Genomic DNA, 21,329 nt, shown 5'->3' with positions numbered 1-21,329 from the left:
TTTCAATTGAAGCTATGTCACGGGGCTCAATATTTTCAATAGTTCTGTCTACCCCAGCATGCTTCTCCATTGAGAACATCATTATTCACTTCAGTTTCTTCCATATTGTCGTGCTTTGTTGTTTTCCACTATACTTTCCCACTTCCTCTATTTAAAAATAATGCATTTCCATGCCAGTAGTGACGTAGACATTTTCAGTTACTCTGGATAACCTCCCAATGTCAATATGCAGCTTTTGTTACACCCTTCATATCACCCACTAGTTACTTGTAACCACTGTACACAATACATTTAATGCTTGTATCATTATCTGAGGTTCTAATTGCAGGATTCTCTCTGCCATTTCTTTTTACATATTTTGATTAAAAATTATGTAACATAATATATTATGTTGAAGCCATACTTACATAAAGTATTTTTACAAATATCATGTTTAAATGTGCACTGATCTGCCCATCTCTGAGCTATCTTTGATAATTCATCATCCCATACCTGAAAAATCAAGAGTTCATTTACATTCTTGTTGATATTTACTTATTTACTTTAAAGTAATCCATTTATATGACCAAGATATTTGATTTATTCTTTGTAAACAAATATTTTACAACTAACACCATTGGAAAGCATAGTTTTCTTTCTATTTAAGTACTGGGCCTCAGTGCAACATAGGAAAATAAAAATAAAGATGCATGTTAAAAGTGCTTCATATTAGTAGGGGAGAAGTACTGCAATGATCTTGTTGTATTGATTGATCTTCCATGTATTTGTTCCATCCAGTTCTACTGATGATTCATTTACAGGAATTGTGGAACATTGGGAATTCAAAATCAAATTGCAGTTTTAGAACTGTTTTTGTTCAATGGCGATGTCTCTATGTACCACCAGATTGAATCATGTGAAGGCAGGGGGAATGGAATATGTGTTACAGGTGTCTGATTATACGAGTTATTATATCAACCAAATTGTTACTTCAGTACATGCATTAGGCAGTTGATCAATTAATCACCAAATTATTAATGGCTAGTCAGTGCAATTCTTGGTCATTCCATGAATCTCATATTTATACAAACCATGATATGCATAATGTTTGGTATTTTAATGTAGGTCTTATGAATAGAAAACCAAAATAAATGCACACAGTCTCTTTCATTAAATTTTTAACTGCTAAACTATTTTGTCTAATACAAAGTCCATCATAATTTTTTTCCTCACAGTGTGAAAGTGAATATATCACATTATGATCAACAAACTGTATTATTCTTGTTGCTTGTTGTTCACAATATTGCTTGCTAAAATACTGCTGCTCAAGCTTGCTACGAATTGGCAACCCTGACTGTCCAGGTAGTAGCCCAGCAAAGTTATTGTTTCAGAAATAAAAATAACAATAATATAATAATAATCATTCAATGGACTAGAGCCATTCCCTGTCTGATGATGGCATTAACTTGCAGCTTGGATGGCATGTCTTTGTGTGATGATTTTCAGCCTGGGTAACTTTACACCACTGCTGAACTTTTATTTTTATGATATTCTTGCTTCATAAATCACTTCTTTAAATGTTCTTTAATTTCTAATATCACACACATACACACATATATATACACGTGAGTCTCACGATCGACTTGGCATGATGTTTAAAAGTTTGGTAGTTTGCCATGCAGACGTCATGGAAATGTATGTTTCTTGTGCAAGATACTGGAGGGATTTTTGAGGAGTATGTTCCAATGCCGCTCCATCATCTACTTTCTCCTCAGTAAGCACATGCTGTTTCGCCCTTCACTTCTTATCAAGAACAGACCCTGTTTCCCTAAATTTGTTCACAAGTATACGAACACGCTTTCTGTGTGGAATGGGAACATCTGGGAATTCAGCTTGATTGATTTGGTGTTTTAAGTCCACTTTATGCACAGGAAGTCTAATCAGGACTGGATCAACAGTTTAAAGTGGGATCCAAACCACTATGTGCCTCCACCAGGTATCGAACCCGGGACCCATAGACGTACATAGAAATTCATTATTTTAAATTATATGTATAGCGTGGCATTATTAGACTGCAGAAAAGCACCAGTTATACATAAACTAAAACGTAATCTAAAGAACTTGTTAACACCTTAACACGTCACACACAAGTGTGAAACCAGGTAATGAGAGAAAATATTTGAATTACAGAAGCTTCTCTTTTGATATAAACAACTTTGCCGAAGACATAACAAACATTCAGTGGGAAACACTGAAATCACTTGATACCATTGATGAAAATGTAGACTTTTTTTAGCTCCAATATCATTAGTTTATTTGATTGCCATGCACCTATGAAAACTGCCCGAGTTAAAAGAAGCGCGTTCCGTGGATAACTCCTAATGTCAAGTTATTAATGAGTATCTGAGAATGCTCTGAGGGAATTCAAACGTATGAACAAAGTTGCTGATTTGGACCACTACAAAGAAATCCGAAATTTTATGACTACCGTTATCCTACAGGAAAAGAAGTCATATTTCTCTTTTAAATTTGTTGCTATTAAATTCAATAAGGAGGAAACATGGTGTGAACTAAAACAGTGGGGCATACTGGATAATAAAAATGTCAATGCGAACTTATCCTCACTTGTGAAAGCAGCACACGAGCTCGATGCTCTTAATCATTTTGGGCAAGTATTCCCATTCAACTAAAAACACAACAAATTGAGTACTTTGAAAACTGTAGCTTTACCAATGAAGATAAATTATTTGATGAGCACAAAGCAGTGCACAACATTAAATGAAATAGTGTTGGATCAGACAGCATAAACACTAAGATGTTAAAGATTGCACTACCATATGTACTGATTCCATTAACTCATATAATCAATTATTCTTTGTCTAAAGTCATGTTTCCAGAAACATGGAAAGAAATGTGAGTCTTGCCTCTTCAAAAGAAAAAAGAGATCAGTTCTTTCGATGACTTAAGGCCCATAAGCTCATTGCCAGTACTCTCTAAAGTACTAGAAAAAATTGTATTTTCGCAACTAATATATTATGTTGACGCGAACAACTTGTTACCTACAGTTCAGTCTGGGTTCCGTGCATGGCATAGCACAGCAACAGCGTTAACAAAAGTTAAGGATTATATTCTTTGCGAAATTGACAATGGTAATTCTATACTTCTCGTTACTGAATTTTAGTTAAGCTTTCAACACAGTCCAACATGATTTGTTAATATCAAAAACTCAAATACTATAAATTTGACTCTGTATCCGTAAGGTGGTTTGAATCCTATTTACTTAATAGAAAACAGAACATTCCTTCAAAATTCACCCTCGTAGATCTCCATAGCTGTAGTTTCAAAAGGGATCAATTTTAGGACCTCTCCTTTTCACCCTCTACACCGCAAACTTAAATAAGGTTATAAAATTTTTCACACCACATTTCTATGCAGATGATACACAACTGTATTTTTCGACTAGACATACAGCACTAGAAAGTAGTATTTCCATGGTGTACATCAAATAGACTTAAGATAAACCCTGAAAAATCACTTTATATGCTAATTGGAACAAAACAATCGCAAAAAATATATTGTTGAGCCAATTGAACTTAAAATTAATAATGAAACCATTCCATGTAAAAACTCATGAAAAAATCTTGGCTTGATTGTTAACGATACGTTGGACTGGACAGACCATCCCAATGCACAATGTAAAAAAGCATATTTTATTCTGAGAAACCTCTACCATTTCCAAGATCTGCAGAATGTAAACTTAGACTAGTTCAATCCTTAATTTTCCCACTATTTGATTATTGTGGCACTGTGTATGGGTCCAAACTTGCGAAAAAAACAAAAAAAACCTCAGTACAAAAATTCAAATTGCACAAATTCATGCATCAGATATACTTTTGGCCTGAATAAACATGATCACATCCTTCCCATCTTAAACAGACATAATCGCCAAGGGTCCCGGGTTCGAATCCTGGTCGGGCTTGGTTGTTTGTGAATGTCCATTCATTAATTTCATCAATCATCCCCATCTTCACAAATTAGCCAAGAGGCACAAAACGCGAAGTAAAATAAACTAAATCAAATCAAAAATTAAACAGACATAATATTTAAACAATGGCCAACAGGAGGCTACTGTACTATCTATCTTTCATTCATGATCTGGAAACTGAACGTAAACCTGTGTACTTATTTGAAAAATTATGTAATCGCAACACAATTCACAGACATGGGACACGTCGTCACAATAAACTTGACATTCCTCACCATTCGACTACACTATAACTTATACCTCATCTTTTTTTATATCTGCCCCGAAAGCATGGAATGTACTACCAACAAATGTTAAATCCATAAAACTCAATAAGAATTTCAAAATTAAATTGAAAGAAATGCTTCTACAGGAACAGAAGCAAAACAGTAGCACATACTAGAAGTAAACTGGCACTCAACAAACCACAAAACACTCATATTCTATAACTGTAACTATTGGAATTTTATTACTATCTTCAAATTATTATTATTATTATTACGAGGGCGATTCAATAATTATTGTCCCCGGCATACTTAAAGTATATGAATTGCAATGAATGATGGGGATATTGTAGCCTAATGTCTTAGATGCCTATATGCAAAATTTCAGAACCGTAGGTGTTATAGTAAATTTGTTTTTCTCGTTTTTAGTGTGAGAGGTGGCACTTAGTTTGAAAAATGGAGAAAACCGAACAATGAGCTGTCATCAAGTACCTCCAGAAAAAGGGGCTAAGCCCAAAGGAGATTCATGAGGACATGGTCAGTGTGTTGGGTGATGGGGCTCCTACCTACCAGGTGGTAAAAAACTGGTGCCGTGATTTCCGTTGCGGCAGGGAAAGCTGTCAACAGGCCCCTGGTGCTGGTCCTCCAACAACAGCATCCACCCCAGAAAACATTGATGCTGTGCATGACATGATTATGGCTGACAGAAGAATCACGGTGCAACAGTTAGCAGACATCATGCACATCTCTGTAGGCTCAGTGGAAACCATTGTGCATGAACACTTGGGATTCAGAAAGGTGTCAGCGCGATGGGTCCCCAAAATGTTATCCCGTGAACAACAGAAAGACAGAGTTCAATGTTCAAGGGCTGGTTTGGAGCTGATGGGGGCAGACCTGAAGCAGTTCTGTGATAGATTTCTGACAGTGGATGTGACATGGCTCCACCACTATGATCCCGAGTCCAAACGACATAGTATGGAGTGGCGGCACAGCAATTCACCTCACCCCGCAAATTCAGGGTGCAAGCATCAGCACGCAAGGTTATGGCCACAATTTTTTGGGATGCGAAGGGTGTGCTCCTTATTGACTACCTGGTGGGACACACTGTTACTGGGGACTATTATGCAGCCCTAATCCCTAAGTTACGCGAAGCAATCAAGGAGAAACGGCGTGGGATGTTGCGGCGAATAGTGCTGTTTCACCACGATAATGCTCCAGCACACAGAAGCCATGTTACTGGTGCCGCAATCCATGCTGCTGGTTTCCATGTGTTGGAACACCCTCCCTACTCACCCGACCTCGCCCCTAGTGACTTTCATTTGTTCCCGAAGTTGAAGGAGCACCTCAAGGAGATGCATTTTCCCTCAAATGCTGCTGTTATGGACGCTGCAGAAGAATGGCTCACGGCTCAGCCACAGACATTCTTTGAAGCTGGCATAGTGGCTTTACAGCATAGGTGGAAGAAGTGCATTACTGTGAAGTGGGACTTTGTGGAAAAATAATAGTGCTTATATGTCAGGGACAATAATTATTGAACCACCCTCGTATTATTTACTTAAATGCAACCTTATGTTAACATTCACATTTATATTTTTTCATTTCACATTTGTATTTTTTTTTAATATTTTCTTGTTCCTTCACATTTATATTATCTTATTACTAATATTAGGACTGTAATGAGAATATTCGTAATTGTAGGTAATGTGAATTTTTTTATTTCTCTTTAGTGTAATCAAGCTTTCCATCTGTACTCTTATAGTATCATATTATATTATATATACTTATATTTTCTTATGTAGCTCATGACAAGGGTTAGGTGGTAGTGCAGCTTACAGCTGAACCTCGCCTGCTAAATAAAGGAATTATTATTATTATTATTATTATTATTATTAAACTGAACACAAGCTATCTGGATAATGAAACACTAATGTGTTTAGTGGCAAGTCAGCTAAATTTGGCAAATCTGTGTAAACCAAAATTAATACTCAGCTATTTTTTTCATGTTGCTTGCTGGATACTGAGGTCCTGGTTTTCCTCTGGTCTCCTGGCCTTTAGCAATTCGTGTTCTAAGTTGATTGTGGTAGTCTACAATCTGTTTTTGCTCTGCAGAACTGACACCAGAGGTTCCAGCCCCACACGAGGAATTCACGCCCTGTTCAAAAAAATTGCAAAGAGTGTAAATATAAATCAATGCAGAAATGTGGAAGCAATAGCCCCATCTAGTTCGCTGCATTTTTTACTCTCTCTGCACTCACACATCTAGTTGGTTATATGGTGCAACACTGACTCATCTAGTTCGTTGATTTGGGGTCAAGTAGTGTATTTGGTGTCTGCACCATTTGTACTACATTCTAGAGGGAGTAGTGTGTGGTGTATGATCAAGTGGTGTGTGGTAACTAATCAAATTAACTTTTAAAGCAGGAGACAGGCATTTGTTGATATTTTGAACGAACAGCGCTATTTGTGTACTTGGATGAACTTCATTTCCTTGCATCAGCCTGGCACGTGTCAAAAAGTGTAATGAACTAGACAAGGCCAATATATCAGTGAAAAAAGAAGTTTCAGTTCCAGTCACGTTGAATTCTCTAAATTATAAAACAGATAAAATCACAGCATTTTCTTGTTTTCTCCTACAAATTTTGTGGCCAAGATCAATCCTTTGGAGGTGGGAAAAAAGAATGGGTTAAAACATGGTTAAAATAGTTGAAAATTATTATAAAGTACACAAACTTCATACTGACATGACCATATCATCAAGTATTTATACTTTTTAATCCATTTCAACTATTTTAAACATAGTTTAACTCCTTCCAGTACTCATTCTAGTCTCTCACTCATGATTCATAAAGAAGGATTGACTGAAAATTTGGAGGACAAAACAAGGTAGGCTATATGTTAGAATTTGATCTCAATTTTTAAGTTGACAAAACATGATATAAGGTACCACCTTTTCTTAAAAAATCTCACATTATTGAGTTCAGTTATTTATTCTATTTGCTCATTCAGAATCAAATGAAATAAGTTATTTTTTTGGAGGATATATTTCATTGTAAGCCAATTAGTTTGCATGCTCCTAAAATTAGAATAACAAATGTAACCTGATAAAATTTATTTAATGTTAATTAACATATTATCATTGCCATTGATAACTGTTGAATTATTGCCTCAATAGTACTATACAGACTTAGAAATATATGTAGAATAAAGAAATAAGTATTAGCTGCATATTTTATAGAAAAACATATCTTTGTCTTATTTGTGCATAATCCAGAAAAAATATATAATGGTTTTATGTTCACTAGTACTTAGGCTGAAGGGTGGTGACTGTACATGCTACTACTCTTGCCCTTTCAGGTACGATAGAGCAGTGAGACATTATGCATTGGGTGTTGGCAGTGCAGACATTTTTATAAAAGTAACGTATCTGTTTAATTGTTTATGAAAGAGTTAGTATACAATAAAATTTAGATTCTTAAAGGTACTTACAATACTGAGTATTGATTTTAACGAAAACTGTGTTTCAGGATTCCACTGATCCCATGAATTGTTGTAAAAGTGGGGAAGTGATATGTTTTGGAAACATGCTGTTGACAACTGCACTTGAAGTCCTTGCTGTCTGGGATTGCCTCATCCTTTTGGAACAAAACTTGTGGTATGGAAATGCAAAGTGTACATAGTTCTGATGCCGGGAAATTGCATGATATTGAAATATAGCAATTTGAACTTATAGTAATGGTACAACACCCTTTCTCAAACAATATGGTCCAATAACCCTCCAATTACACGCACCACATCATCACTTGTTCACAGTGAATAGGTCATTCATTAAACAATCATATTTAGTGCTCTTACGACTTACTCACATTGAATAAGTTAGTATACAATAAAATGTAGATACTTAAAGGTACTTACAATAGTGAGTATTGATTTTACGAAAACTACGTTTCAGGATTCCACTGATCCCTTCATCAGGTTAACAAACTAGGCCAGTGTAACTGCACCTTAGCCACATCAGATATGACAAGGACTTGGGAATTTATAGTGGGTGGAAAGGAATATAAAGGAACATTTTGTCATCTGACCCCATGTACATAAAACTACCATGTTCCCAACTGTAAACCACTGATGTAAAAAGTCATTTGAGCACAAGCCTTAACACACAAACACGTTAAAAGACTTATCTAAAAGGCTGTGTGAACACAGGACTTGACACACAAACATGTTAAAAGTCCCACTTAGATGCTTTGGAGAGTTGTGCAACAAACTGGCATGGTCTCTCATAGAATGCCAGAAGTTCTTCGGTTGATGTCCCCGCCCCCTACCTTTCCTCTTCGTCATTTGGTGAGCTACATCATATCAAGTTCGAATTATTTATTCTCTTGGGCCGTGCTAATCACGGTCGGAGTGACCCGGAAACCGATCTTTTCTTTATTTGATCCCCATCACTTAAACATCTTGATCTACAGGTTGTCGACATTCCAGTCTTCTCTGTTTAGCTTATTACTCTAATCTTGGCAGGTAGATGCCGCTTCGTAAACATTCCGACTTATCGGTTTGTTATCAATCCTGACAATCTCTCGTTTCTTAATTTCGTGTTCTTCTTCAATTATATGTCCCGATAACCCAGTTCTTGGTACCTTCCTGAATATCTTTATCGTGTTCACCCCATCAGGTTATGCTTCTGCCGGTTTGCCCTAAAGCAAGTATAACATTGAAAAACCCCTAACAGTTTCTGATCTGAAAGAAGTTATTCATCACGAAAGTCACATCACACTCCCAGCAATGATTCAGCGAACTCTGTAGAGCATGACTGGCAGACTCAAGGAGTGCATCCACAGAGATGGTCATAATTTGAATGACATCATTTTTAGGACTAAATATGGTTCCCAAGCATCTCTTTCACTTGTGTAAATGGCACAGATGTGTGTATTGAGGGATACAATTCTATACTTTCTAGCAATTGACACAACTGAATAGTTTTATTTATTTATCCATCAGATCGTTTTGCCAGACCCTGTACATATTCTAAGAAATACATTTATTTAGGGGTGTCACTAGTAGTATTCACAGGAGAGCATGAAGTCTTAACACTTCATTGGTCACACCTGGAAAAGTAACAAGATCATTCACACTGTATCTGTGAGATCCTAGTATGGTTTTACTAACGTATTCATGATTACTTTTAATTTTCTCCTTATTTTATTTTAGAACTACATATAATGATTCTTAAGCACCTTAAAAATTTTGTTTTAACTGTACATATACTATTTATTTTTAACTTACAACAAATTTATTTGTATGCATCACTGACTGTTCATCTCAATCATCATTACATTCCAGTTCAATCTCCGAATTACCATCTGTTAGTATCACAATCGGCAACAGGCCCTTATCAATGATGATATCATATTCATTGCATTCATCATCACTGCTGCAGAGCATGGAACGAATTAATTCAGTGCTTTTTCCGGATCCTAACGGTAAAATCTACAAGTTTCCGTTAACCCAATCAAGATTGGTCACACTGTATCACACAGATATGTTGATATATAGCAACGACACACAAAGTTAAGAGATGAGACACTGCATGTAGCATACGATGTTTTGTTAGTCTGTGCATAGTCTATGGTCTGTGTATCTTGTTTTTTGTTTTTTTCTAGAAGAACAGTGTATGCAACGGATACGCATGTATGTGTTTATTCTGTCGTTCTGGTTTACATGTGTATGAACTTTCATTGCATAATATATCTAATTTGACTAATAAAACAACAAGATACAAACAGCCTACTAAACCATATACAAAAGTGCACCAGGCGGAAACTGTGGTCATTTGTACTCATAGAAAGAGGGAAACAGCTACATGTATTTTCGGTATGGTTGGTCCAATGTTGGGCCAACCACTCTCTGTTACTTGGCTTGGCACACAATATACAGCTATTAATTTACATAGCATAACCCAATGTCAGGAATTCTACAACCTGGATGTCAACATAGCTTCTAATGTACAGTAATCCATATATGCATTGGTATTTTATGTATATTCAATATAAAATAGAAAATAGTACATTATATTTTTTGAAAGTTCTTTGCTTGAAACATACTTGTATACTAAGTAGTAGAAAGTTTGTACATGTTATAATTATATGTGCGTGCCCATAATTCTAAAAATATTCTGACAAATACCTTGTAGTCGCACATTGTATGATTGGTGCACACATTACAGTAGTCTTGAGCACAGACAACTTGAAGTAGAAGTGCAAAAGCACCAAAAACGCAGATGTTGACCATGATGGGTAAGTGTTTGCTTCAATATGAATACCTGGAATATAATCACAAATATTTTATAATTTTTATGGATAACTATACTAATTTATCTTGAAAGAAAATGATTTGACTTATTTCATGTAGTAAAACATTATACACATAACTATATCGGTGATAAATCCTAAATGTACTATAACACAATCATACCAATAGTGCCCATAGCTTTATCATAATTCATACATGACAGACACATGTTGTATAAAATTTGAGTAGACAAAATGAATAAATAAATACATTTAAAATACCAGTACTTTATTATCATGCAGACATCTGTGTTCATTTTCAATTGGTGCAACAAATTTACCACACGCATTACCTATGTGCATGCCTATGGATGCAGCTGAATGTAGTAGTCTTCATGTGGAGATTACGATTATGAATATGGTAATGATATATAGAACATTATATAGCTAGAATGTGAGACTAACTCACTGCCAAATTAATTTATGCAAATCATGTCAAGTAGAGTGTAGACATCATAGTGACAGGATAAGAGAAATATTTCTCTTAGGACCCATATCAATCCAATCCAGCCTATGTAACTAACCATAGCTCTACCAATCTGGCTAGGTATTTTTAGAAGATTTTTTTTGACATATCAAGTGACAATATTATAGTGCATCTCGCCTGAGACTAAGAATGACTAAAACATTATTAAAAATCTAAATTTCAATGAGAATTTCCAGGTCCGGTCCTGCCAAGCATTCTCTCTGACATATGGGTCTCACTAATGCTGGTTTGAGAATTTCAAATTATTACTTTCAAGAAGATCACCATCTGTCATCATGAGGTTGGATCAATGCTGAAATGTTAAGAGTTCCCAACAAGCTCGAACCCAAAACTCCTTACACCAAAAGTGAGTGAAAACTCGAAAAATGATTAGGGCTTTCAAATAGACAGTAATTCAGGAAAACCTTATTTAATAGTTAATAATTCAGGACTAAATTTACATTTAACCCTTATCCGGGCAAGTTATTTTTGTAACTTGTCCGGGCAAGCAGTGTCTGTCAGACACTGCATTGTTTTAAATGGATCCTGTTGTGAGATTTTTATGTTTCATCGCTGTGGAAACAAGCGAGTATCATGATATGTAACCTAACCATTGTTATGTCCATAATTCTTGTATTCATCATCATCCTCATTGTAATTGCATGTTGTAATTTTTGCAGCATAGTATATGAAACATGTTAGGCCAGAAGGTAGTGTGAGGAAATTGTTTTATTTGCTCATATATTTTTCATTTTCTTGTATTTTAGCGTTAATAATATTTTTATGTGATGTCTTATTAAATACTTTAATTTGTATTAAACATTTGTTAATACATATTCAAATAGACTTCTTTACATATCAATTGTACACTGTGTCCGACAGACACTGCTTGCCCATTTACGTAAGTGAAATGGAAAATATTTTTTTATGCCTGACCTTCTTTATCAAACAAAGTCAAATATTGTGAAATGAGAAAAAGATAGAAACAAAGTAAAAAAAAATATCATGTTCGCAGGAAGTATCGTTTGGAGTACGTGACAAAATAAAGCAACAGTGTCTGATAGACACTGGTTGCCCGGTTAAGGGTTAAGTTAATTACATCTCTCATTTCAGTTTCAGCAATCATGATCAAGGAGCCTATGGATTTCCTGCACAGAGATTGTGTCCTTGTGGTCATTAGACTGAGGATATATAAAGAGAATTGAAGCCATAAATGAAATTTGCTCTGTTTTCAAGAAAAACTAAGTTCCGCTGCAACAACCTTCTAATTTCACCTGAGGAGATATTTCACTGTAGGATCATATAAATGATTAATTGCAATAGTTTTATGACAAAGAGAAAAGTGGGTATTTCAAATCACCCACTGATCAACTGTAAACCATATAAGACAGAAGGCACAGTTGACATAATGAAAACAGTAGAACCAGTAACAGCACAGCCCAGCAATTATTCTTTAAAAACAGCTAAAGATACTGTAAACAGACTGAATTGTCAATAGTTAGAGTATGCATAAATAGACATTCGAGATGCTCCCCTAATCTCGAAAATCACATCACCCCTATGAAGTTGGAAAATATTCATGACAAGGGTAAAAAAAACACAAAAGACTGAACAACAACCATTTAGATTGGCATTTACATTAAGCAGCACTATGTAATGTAGAAGGGTGACTTGATACAATTGGAAGTTAAGTTTTCATGATATGAAGTTAAATTAAAATGAAAATATCAGCACATGGTTATAAGACTGATGGTGTAAACTGGGCCAAATGTTAAAACACTGCATGGGTTCACTTGTTTCTGGGAAGAAAGGTTCCAATATCTTTCAAATTGGTTAATTATTGTTAGTGTGTGGTTTTTATTATTGTATTCATCACAGGAACTACTCAAATTATAGTCATGAAGAATCACTTTATTAATTTTATTACACAGTTTTCTGTGACACCCTCTCTCAAGTAAATTATTCGGGGCTCTTAGCAAAAATATATAGAGAATACAATAACGTATATACCCAGTGTGGTGTTTTCTGAGGGGAGTAAATTGTAGAATACATTGACTCATCCTGTATGTCAATTACTGAAGAAAAATTAAAAAGTGCATGGTGTGATCAGAAATGACAAGAGATTAAGCGTTCAGTGATATTATTGTATTTCATTGTATTAGTATATTGTAATATGAACACAAATTGATATGTCCAATATCACAGCATGTAAATGCAAACATGTGATTCATGGATGAAATAAATCCAATCTAATATATCTAGACCCACCGCACAACCTAATTGCATTGCAAAAGAGTGAGAGAAAAAATTGTCCAAGTTGTTGAGGGATGGATGTATCACAACGCACAGGCCAAAAGAGCTTGAACACCTACTTTACAAACCAGATCTTATACTCTGAGGGACTTGTTTCCAGAAATCAAATCCATATTAAGGTAAAGGTACCCCTGTGCGTGTGCACACATGCCATGAAGGCACATATGGGGTGATGTGGAGGTATAGAGCTCCACATACGAGGGACGTTCATTAAAGATTTCCCCTGAACCAGTTCCCATGGACGGAGATAAACGAAAATTGGTACAGACATTAGTCCTTCTCTACATAGGAACCACACCACCAATGGCCACACACTTTTCCTATCACTTTATGTACCCGTGGAGACCTTGTTTGTAGAAGTCTGCAGGTTGCTCCAGAAGTCATGACTTGACATCAGAAATCAACGTTTCATCGTCGTGGAAGTGCATCCCCTTCAGAAATGACTTCATGGTTGGGAAGGGTGAAAGTCTGATGGTGCAAGGTCTGGAGAGTATGGGGGATGAGGAAGGATTTCTTATTCGCAGGACCGTGCTGTCAGGGCGACATTCGAGTTGTGAACTGGAGCATTGTCTTGCAGGATGTGGACGCCTTTGGTCAGCATGCCACGCCTCTTGGTTTTGATGGTCTTCCGCAATTTCTGCAGCAGTGAAGCGTAGTACGTCCTGGTATTTGTGGTACCCTTCGCCAGGAAATCCATCATAACTACTCCATGCTGGTCCCAAAAAACCATGAGCATCACTTTGCCTGCTGAGGGTTGGACACGGGCCTTCTTTGGTGGTGGTTAATCAGCATGCTTCCATTGCTTTGACTAGGCCTTGGACTGAGTCATAGTGATGGATCCACATTTCACCCTGGGTGTTTAGTCTGTCAAAAAAATCATCCTGGTTTTCGTGGCACATGGTCAAATTAGCCTGGGAGCATGTGACTCGTTCCTGCATTTGGAAAGGTGTGAGTAGCCGAGGAACCCATCGGGCAGACACCTTCCGCATGTGCAAATGGTCATGGATGATATTTTCCACAGACCTCTCACTGATCTTGACATCTTCAGTTAGTTGGCGAACGGTTATCCTCCAAGATGGCGGCTTTCACTTGCCCAATGGTGTCTTCATCAATGGCTCACTGGGGTCACCCGGGAATGGGATTGTTTCTACTGAAGTCCGACCACACTTGAACTGACGATGCCAGTGCTTCACTACGTCATACGATGGGGCATCCTCTCCATAGGTCACTTTCATCTCAAACGTTTCCTTTGGTGTGCTGCCTCTCAAGTAAAGAAACTGGATGACTGCTCGGTATTCCACTGGATCCATCACTACACCTTGTCTCAATTCAGTACTTGTAAGAGAAAACTAAGAGGAGTTCAGAATTGCAAATTTCCTCATGACCTATACACACATGTATCATTACACATATAAAATTTCAGTATCTACATTAACTAGAACTGGGTCAGGGGAAATCTTTAATGAACATCCCTCGTACCTTTGATCTCGGTCACAGTTGGGATGGTGTGATCAGCATCATGCCCAGCTGCCTTTATCCTCTAGGGTTGCCCCCAGCCGGGGTGCACAAAGGGGGATTCATGATGCGGCTGCATCATGGGGGGGACAAAATTTTATAGTTTAGCTACCAATTCTATGTATCTTCACACAAAAATTGGAGGGGGTCTTTCGTTTGATGACGTATTGATTTTATTTTTAGTTATGGTTATTATGTGTAGTTTTTCAATTCCAAAATAACACACCATATGTAAATGTCTCTATTGTAAATAATACCTGATGTAAACATACTGCTTAAATATGCCCGTATTATATTGTTCTGCAAATTTTGTTCCACCAAAATAATTGAGTAAATAATTTGGCATAAAAGGGGAGGATGTTCTTCCATTCGGGGGGAGGGGTGTCATAGCTCTTGGGGGGGTGTCATAGCCCTATGGCACCCCTGCCCCCCAGGTACCCATTTACGAGGCTGAGACATGCAGAAACAGGGAAATGACTGGAAAAATTCCTGGTCCAGATCAGCTGCCCCAGGATCCAAACCCGGATCTTCCGGATGGTAGCCACCCCCATACTATACTAACTGAGCTACCATGGTTCTCAAATTAAAGGGAACTAATTTCATATCAGTAGAAGAGATCAAAAGAGAAACAGAAAATTCTCCTGAGGGACATTTCATGAAATGGTTTAGCTCTCTTTACAAAGTCCATTGAATGAAGATGAGTGTGATTTATCCACATGCACCACACAACCCCTATCTTCTCCCAAAATTTCCTCAACATTTCACTGAAATTCTCAAACTTTCCACTTATGACTAATCGCGACGATGAGGATGAATGGTGATACGATGAGATGGATCACAAACACAGCCGGATGACTACAGATTATCCTGGCTGCAGATCCAGGTGCCAGAGCCTTGTTAGAATGCAAAATGCAGTAGAGGCTGTATGTACTATGTGAAAGAGAGGTTGACAATCAGAAAGGGTCACCCCCTACAATCCAGGTTATTTTAGCTCTAAACGTATACTTACACTCCCTAAATACGAAATTGTACCCTCCGAGATATAAAATGGAGAAACCCTTGCCTTGTATGGAAGAACTCTTCTTCTGTTTTGAAGTTGATACCACCTGTGAAAACTAATTTGATTTTATTTCTGTTATTTAGAGTCACTTTTCTGCCACTTTTTGGGTAATCGTGACGATGGTGATGAGCGATGATATGAAGAAATTGATGAAGGGACATGCCAAAAGAACACATTCTAACCAGGGCCCTTGGCATCGTAGCATGCCGCACTATCCACTGCACCACAGAGGTCAGCTTGGAAAACTATTGTGAAATTTATAGTGAGTTATGGGTTCAGCTCCATTTTGTGTCATACCACATGCGTATGTGTGTGTGGAATCATTTAAAATACACAATGTGTGGTATTAACTTTCGAGCTTCTGAAAATATTTGTGAAACCCTCCATCTGTCACTATGACGTCACTTCTATTGAATACATTCCAAAATAAGAATTGTTTTGTTGGAAAGTAGCCAGTGCATACTTTTCTCCTACTGACAAACCATTTGCAAAAATCAAGTTGCGAGATGGCTATTATTTCGAAACTTGCCGAATGTGCCATGTCAGATGTCACAATCGCTTCACATTTTGGGATATTATTGTAAAAAAAACAATTGAAGGAACCGATGTTTCAATATCGGCCAATAGTAGCGGTATGGGAACGTATCGGTTGAAATTTTTCCACTGATACCATTATTTTTGAGTCGCTACAAGCCTGGCCAAGAGCAACGTATTTTCCTTCTCAAAGGTTCCTTCCTTGTGGCATTTTTCGAAAAATGCGGAACAAACTCCCACGCTCCTTGGAAACAGGTCATTGACAAGATCAAAGGCAGGGGCAAAGTGAAAGCTGGGACCAAACTTATTGAAAGCATGTAACTACCTCCCATACAGCACAGACCTCCAAGGGACGCCCACAATTTCCATTCCGATCCATGGATATTGTAGATGTCCATAAGACGTCTTATGGATGTCCCATTCTGAATATCCAGTCCTGGATATCCAGAGAATCTCCCATCCTGGATATCCATAGGATGTCCCATTCTGGATATCCAGGACTGGATATTCAGAATGGGACGTCTATGGTATATCCAAAGAATCTCCCATCCTGGATATCCATAGGACGTCCTGTTCTGGATATTCATGGGATATGTGGTATTACGTCCATGTGTTATCACAAATTTGACAAATGTTTTGATATCCGTGTAAAGATTCAGTCATAGTATCTAGTCTCAATTATGTTAGCACTCAAACTCTGTTATTTAGTAATAAATAGGGTTACCAGACGTCCGGTTTTTCCCGGACATGTTTTACATTTTAGCCTTATGTCCGGCGTCTGGAGGAATTTGAAAAATATCATAAACGTCCTACATTTTGAGCATCACATAATATTAATGAGGAAAATAGGTAACAGAAAAAAATCATGCAAGTTAAAAGTCGCTATGGACTGCGCTTCCAAACTCAATAGTGAAATTTATTTTGATTCAGTCATTGGCCAAAAAAGAAAAAAAGTTTGTCCTGCTATTAAACAAACGGGAAAACTGAAGCACTTAATGAACGAAGTTTTGGGACCACTTTCTGATAACGTCACTGTTTAATGCCTGAGCAGAATTTCTTGCCTTAGGGTTTATACTGATGGAACAAGGTGTAGCCCCTTCTTATTCAATATAATTTGATTGTAAAGCAGGGGTATAGAGAACAAAGTTATTCAGGGTGTCTGCCAGTCAAGAAAGTCATGGTAGTCAAGAAAAGGTAAAGATATCAACAAGTAGGTCAAAAAGTCAATCAAAATACAATAAATTATTCTTGTGGTCAAGAATTTTTGCTATCATAATGACTGATTGGTTGATTTAGTTTATTTTACTTCACTTTTTTCTGTCCTTTGGCTAATCGCGAATATGAGGATGAATGGTGGTAAGATAAGATGGATGAAGGGACACTCACAAACATATAGGGACAACCGACACAAGCCCCACATAAGATTATACTGGCTGTGAGTCCAGACGCCAAAGCCTCCCTTGTCTGCCAAACACAGTTCAGGATGCATTAATACGAGAAAGCAGATCTAATTCTCTTCTTAAATACAACTTCAGTTTTCATCTTAACTGGCCCTTTGGTAGGGGTTTTTCATTAAATAAATATTTATTTTCTTCATTACTAATTTCCAACTTTAACTAAGTAGGGGTCGAATAAATAAACATTGCGAAAAACTGAAAAAGGTCTAGAAAAGTCCAGAAAAGTCAAGAAATCTGGATGTGTTATTTTGGTAGACACCCTGTTATTGAACTAAAATCTACCCAAGATGAAACTTCTCGAACCATTTTAAATTCCAGTAATTGCTGAATAATTGTTTGTCATTACAGGTCATAATTCAAATGTTGAGAGAGTACTTTCATTTCATTACCATCAGCACAACAGACAAGAGAAATTATTTTTTCATAAAGTCTGTAAAATGTTTGTTTGTTACTGGTCCCTATAATTTTAAAGAGTTTGACTGTCCACTCTAACATAAATATAGTTTGGCTAAACTTGAAATTCTGATAAATATTGTCTCCTTTGAGAAGTACCACTTAAATCATGTAGTGATTGCAAGTTTTGAAATTTTGCATTTAAATATTAATTATTCATTTTTTAAAACTGAAAAGTGTCATTTTTCAAATACTTTCTAACGTGTTCTATAGAAATATGTATTTTTTATTGAGAATGTTTTGTGTCCTACATTTTGGGACAGCATGTCCTACATTTCTCTTACAGTAATCTGGTAACCCTAGTAATAAATCTTAAATTAAAAACTTCTCCCACAGGAAATGCGTTGCCCACAGGCCTATTGTCTTTTCAGCGAGTCACGCACAGAGATGTCCAGCCTCCGGAGGCCTGGCCTCATGAGGCCCGACCTCAGCCTTGACCTCCAGGAGCCTTGCGAAGCTGAGGCCGTGTGAGGCCGAGGCAGAGTTCGGAGGCTGAGACTGTGTGAGGCCAGAGGCAGACCTTAAGATTGGAGGCTGAGGCCGTGTGAGGCCGAGTTGGAGGTCGGAGGTACTTTAACAGTGTTGCCAACTTATGAAAATAAAATAACCCATATAGCCACTAGGTGCAAATATATACCATTTGTCAAACTACGTGGAATAAGCAGTGTTTCACTGATGACCTGTTGGGAGTTCAATGTACGTATGTAAAAAATTGAAAAATCAAAATGTACATCTTGCATGGTGGCCGACTTTTGGACTCAGCATCGAAGTTTCCTGGTTTGAATCCCGGCATGGGTGTTATTTGTGAGTCTCCCTTCATCAATTTCATCTGACGATCACTCATCCTCATCGTTGGAATTAGCCAAAAATGGAAGAACAGCGAAGCTAAATAACGAAAATCAAATACAAAATACAACTAATGACAAATGTTCGTGGTCTATCTACATCTCAATGCCACATGTTCCAGTATCCTCCAGAGTGTACCTCAACGTCTCTAAAGATACATCATCCAAAAACACACTCGTATGTCCTTGTCACCCCGTTCGAAAATGCTGGTTTATACAGCGAAAACACCAAGGGAAACTAAAACAGCAACTTAGTGAAGCATTGTCCCTGGCAAAAAAAAAAAGTGGGGAAAGATGACTAAGATACACAAATATTTTGAGGCAGTCCCATGTACCCTACATACAAAATAAGATGCACATTTGGAGGTGAATTCTTAAATATTGTCACTTTTTCCTCCCTTGTTGAGAGGCATGAGCGCCCGGAAGGGGGCAAGGGGGGGCCGTGCCCCCCCTGGAAAACGAAAGTCAACAAAAAAATTACATATTTCACACATATAATTTAATTTCAGCCACAATAATGTGTGTTAATTATTGCACGAACATGATAAATTCAAATTTAAGCAATGTTTTTTGAGGGATGAACACTATTATTGGGGAAAATATGCCATGTTGGCCCCCCCTGGAAAAAATACCTTCCTTGCCCCTCCCTGGAAAAAATCCTGCGGACGTCCATGTTGAGAGGTGTTCCATTTAATTCAACTTCCTCACATTGACTGCCTGACCTCACCCTCATGACTCGCCCTCCTTCACCCGCAAAAGTATTCCGGAGTGTGGACACCTCTGCGCCCCCCCAACCCCTGCGCATCATCATCTTCACTGACAATGTGAAATCACACTACAATATGCCGACATTTGACATACCACTTTCGTTTTTGTACTTAGTGAGAAGTATTGAGGTTGGCAACAGCCTAACCACGGATGTCTTCCGCAGCATGTTGTTCGTTTTATAAAAACACGGTAATGCAAGAAAAACGTGTAAATTATACTGGGATATACTGTACATTTTATATATACTCTCTTTATAATGATAATACGTGATGATTGTATAAATTACAACCGATCACGTGAGCCACAAGAAAATAGCGCCAGTTTCGAACATGGCGACCTCCATGCATGCAGGATGGTCTCAGTGTTCTTGGAGTTTCTTTCGGAAATACAGCCGTTTGAAAAGTGGTGAGAAGCAGCTTGATATTAACGTGTATATGACGTTGTGTCTGTGCTATCCTGAGATAGCAATGAAGTTAGTGTCCGAGTGTAGTTGTGTGTCTGCGTCTTGTGTTTTCGGTCTGGTTAAAGAAAGGAAAACGACCGGTCAAGTCGTTAGTCCCGTGAAGAAACCTGTTGTTGCTCGCATAAACAAATACACCGATTTTGAGGTAAGCTCAATACGGCGCAAGGTGCATTCGTATTTTTTCAATCAAAAAAGCTGTCCACCACAGACTGTCCACTGTGAAGAAGATATTGGCGGATGTTAATAGTGATGATGACTATATCCCCGTTCGACGTTAAATCGCCTCTTGTGGCGCGTTGAGTTCGTTTTGGGGAAGCAAATTTGACAGACGACACTCATTAACAGGGACAATATCGTTGTCTAGCGCCGAAAATGCCTCCAGTTCAAAAAGGAACTGCTGAATCAAGGTAAGAAAATATATTACTTGCATGAGACGTGGGTAAATTATGTAATTATTATAGTCTTACTGTTTTCCAGAGCACGAGAAACAGAAAGAAATATAAACACACTCTTTTTATTCCTCGGCTTATCTTTATTTACCTTCCGCTAAAACTGGCTGTATATTTGTTGCACAAGGGAGAAAACAATACACTGTATGTCAACAATGTTGGAGCCGGACCCCGTGGCCGAGTGGTTAGCACATCGCGCTGCGACGCTAGGGGTCCCGGGTTCGAATCCCGCTCGGGCATGGTTGTTTGTAAATGTCCATTCATCAATTTCATCATTTCATCCCAAATCCCCATCTTCGCAAATTAGCCAAGAGGCACAAAACGCGAAGTAAAATAAAACAAATCAATCAATCAACAATGTTGGGCAATAATTTGGTGGAAGGAGCAGCAACAAAACCGAAAGGCTTGAATTTACTGAAACTATTCTCTCAC

The 21,329-nt window shown here is 37.6% G+C and overlaps 1 protein-coding gene across 2 annotated transcripts in view; it reads right to left on the bottom strand.

Moving 5' to 3' along the window:
• The window catches only part of LOC146000097 (venom allergen 5-like), a 56,829-nt gene that overhangs the window by 12,890 nt on the left and 22,610 nt on the right, over positions 1–21,329 (bottom strand). For both annotated transcript variants that reach the window (XM_083137436.1, XM_083137435.1), the window contains exons 2-4: positions 10,411–10,546; positions 6,218–6,379; positions 408–492 (exon numbers count right to left, since the gene is read on the bottom strand). In XM_083137436.1, coding sequence (XP_082993562.1) covers positions 408–492; positions 6,218–6,379; positions 10,411–10,515 — 352 coding nt within the window. In that variant the 5' untranslated portion in view covers positions 10,516–10,546. The remainder of the gene's footprint in view (positions 1–407; positions 493–6,217; positions 6,380–10,410; positions 10,547–21,329) is intronic.

This window comes from Lepisma saccharinum, chromosome 16 (genome assembly GCF_977018435.1).
Source record: "Lepisma saccharinum chromosome 16, izLepSacc3.1, whole genome shotgun sequence".
In the NCBI taxonomy this organism is placed as follows: Eukaryota; Metazoa; Arthropoda; class Insecta; order Zygentoma; family Lepismatidae; genus Lepisma; species Lepisma saccharinum.
The sequence above is the reverse complement of the archived record's forward strand: the minus strand, read 5'-3'. Positions and strand labels throughout refer to the sequence as shown.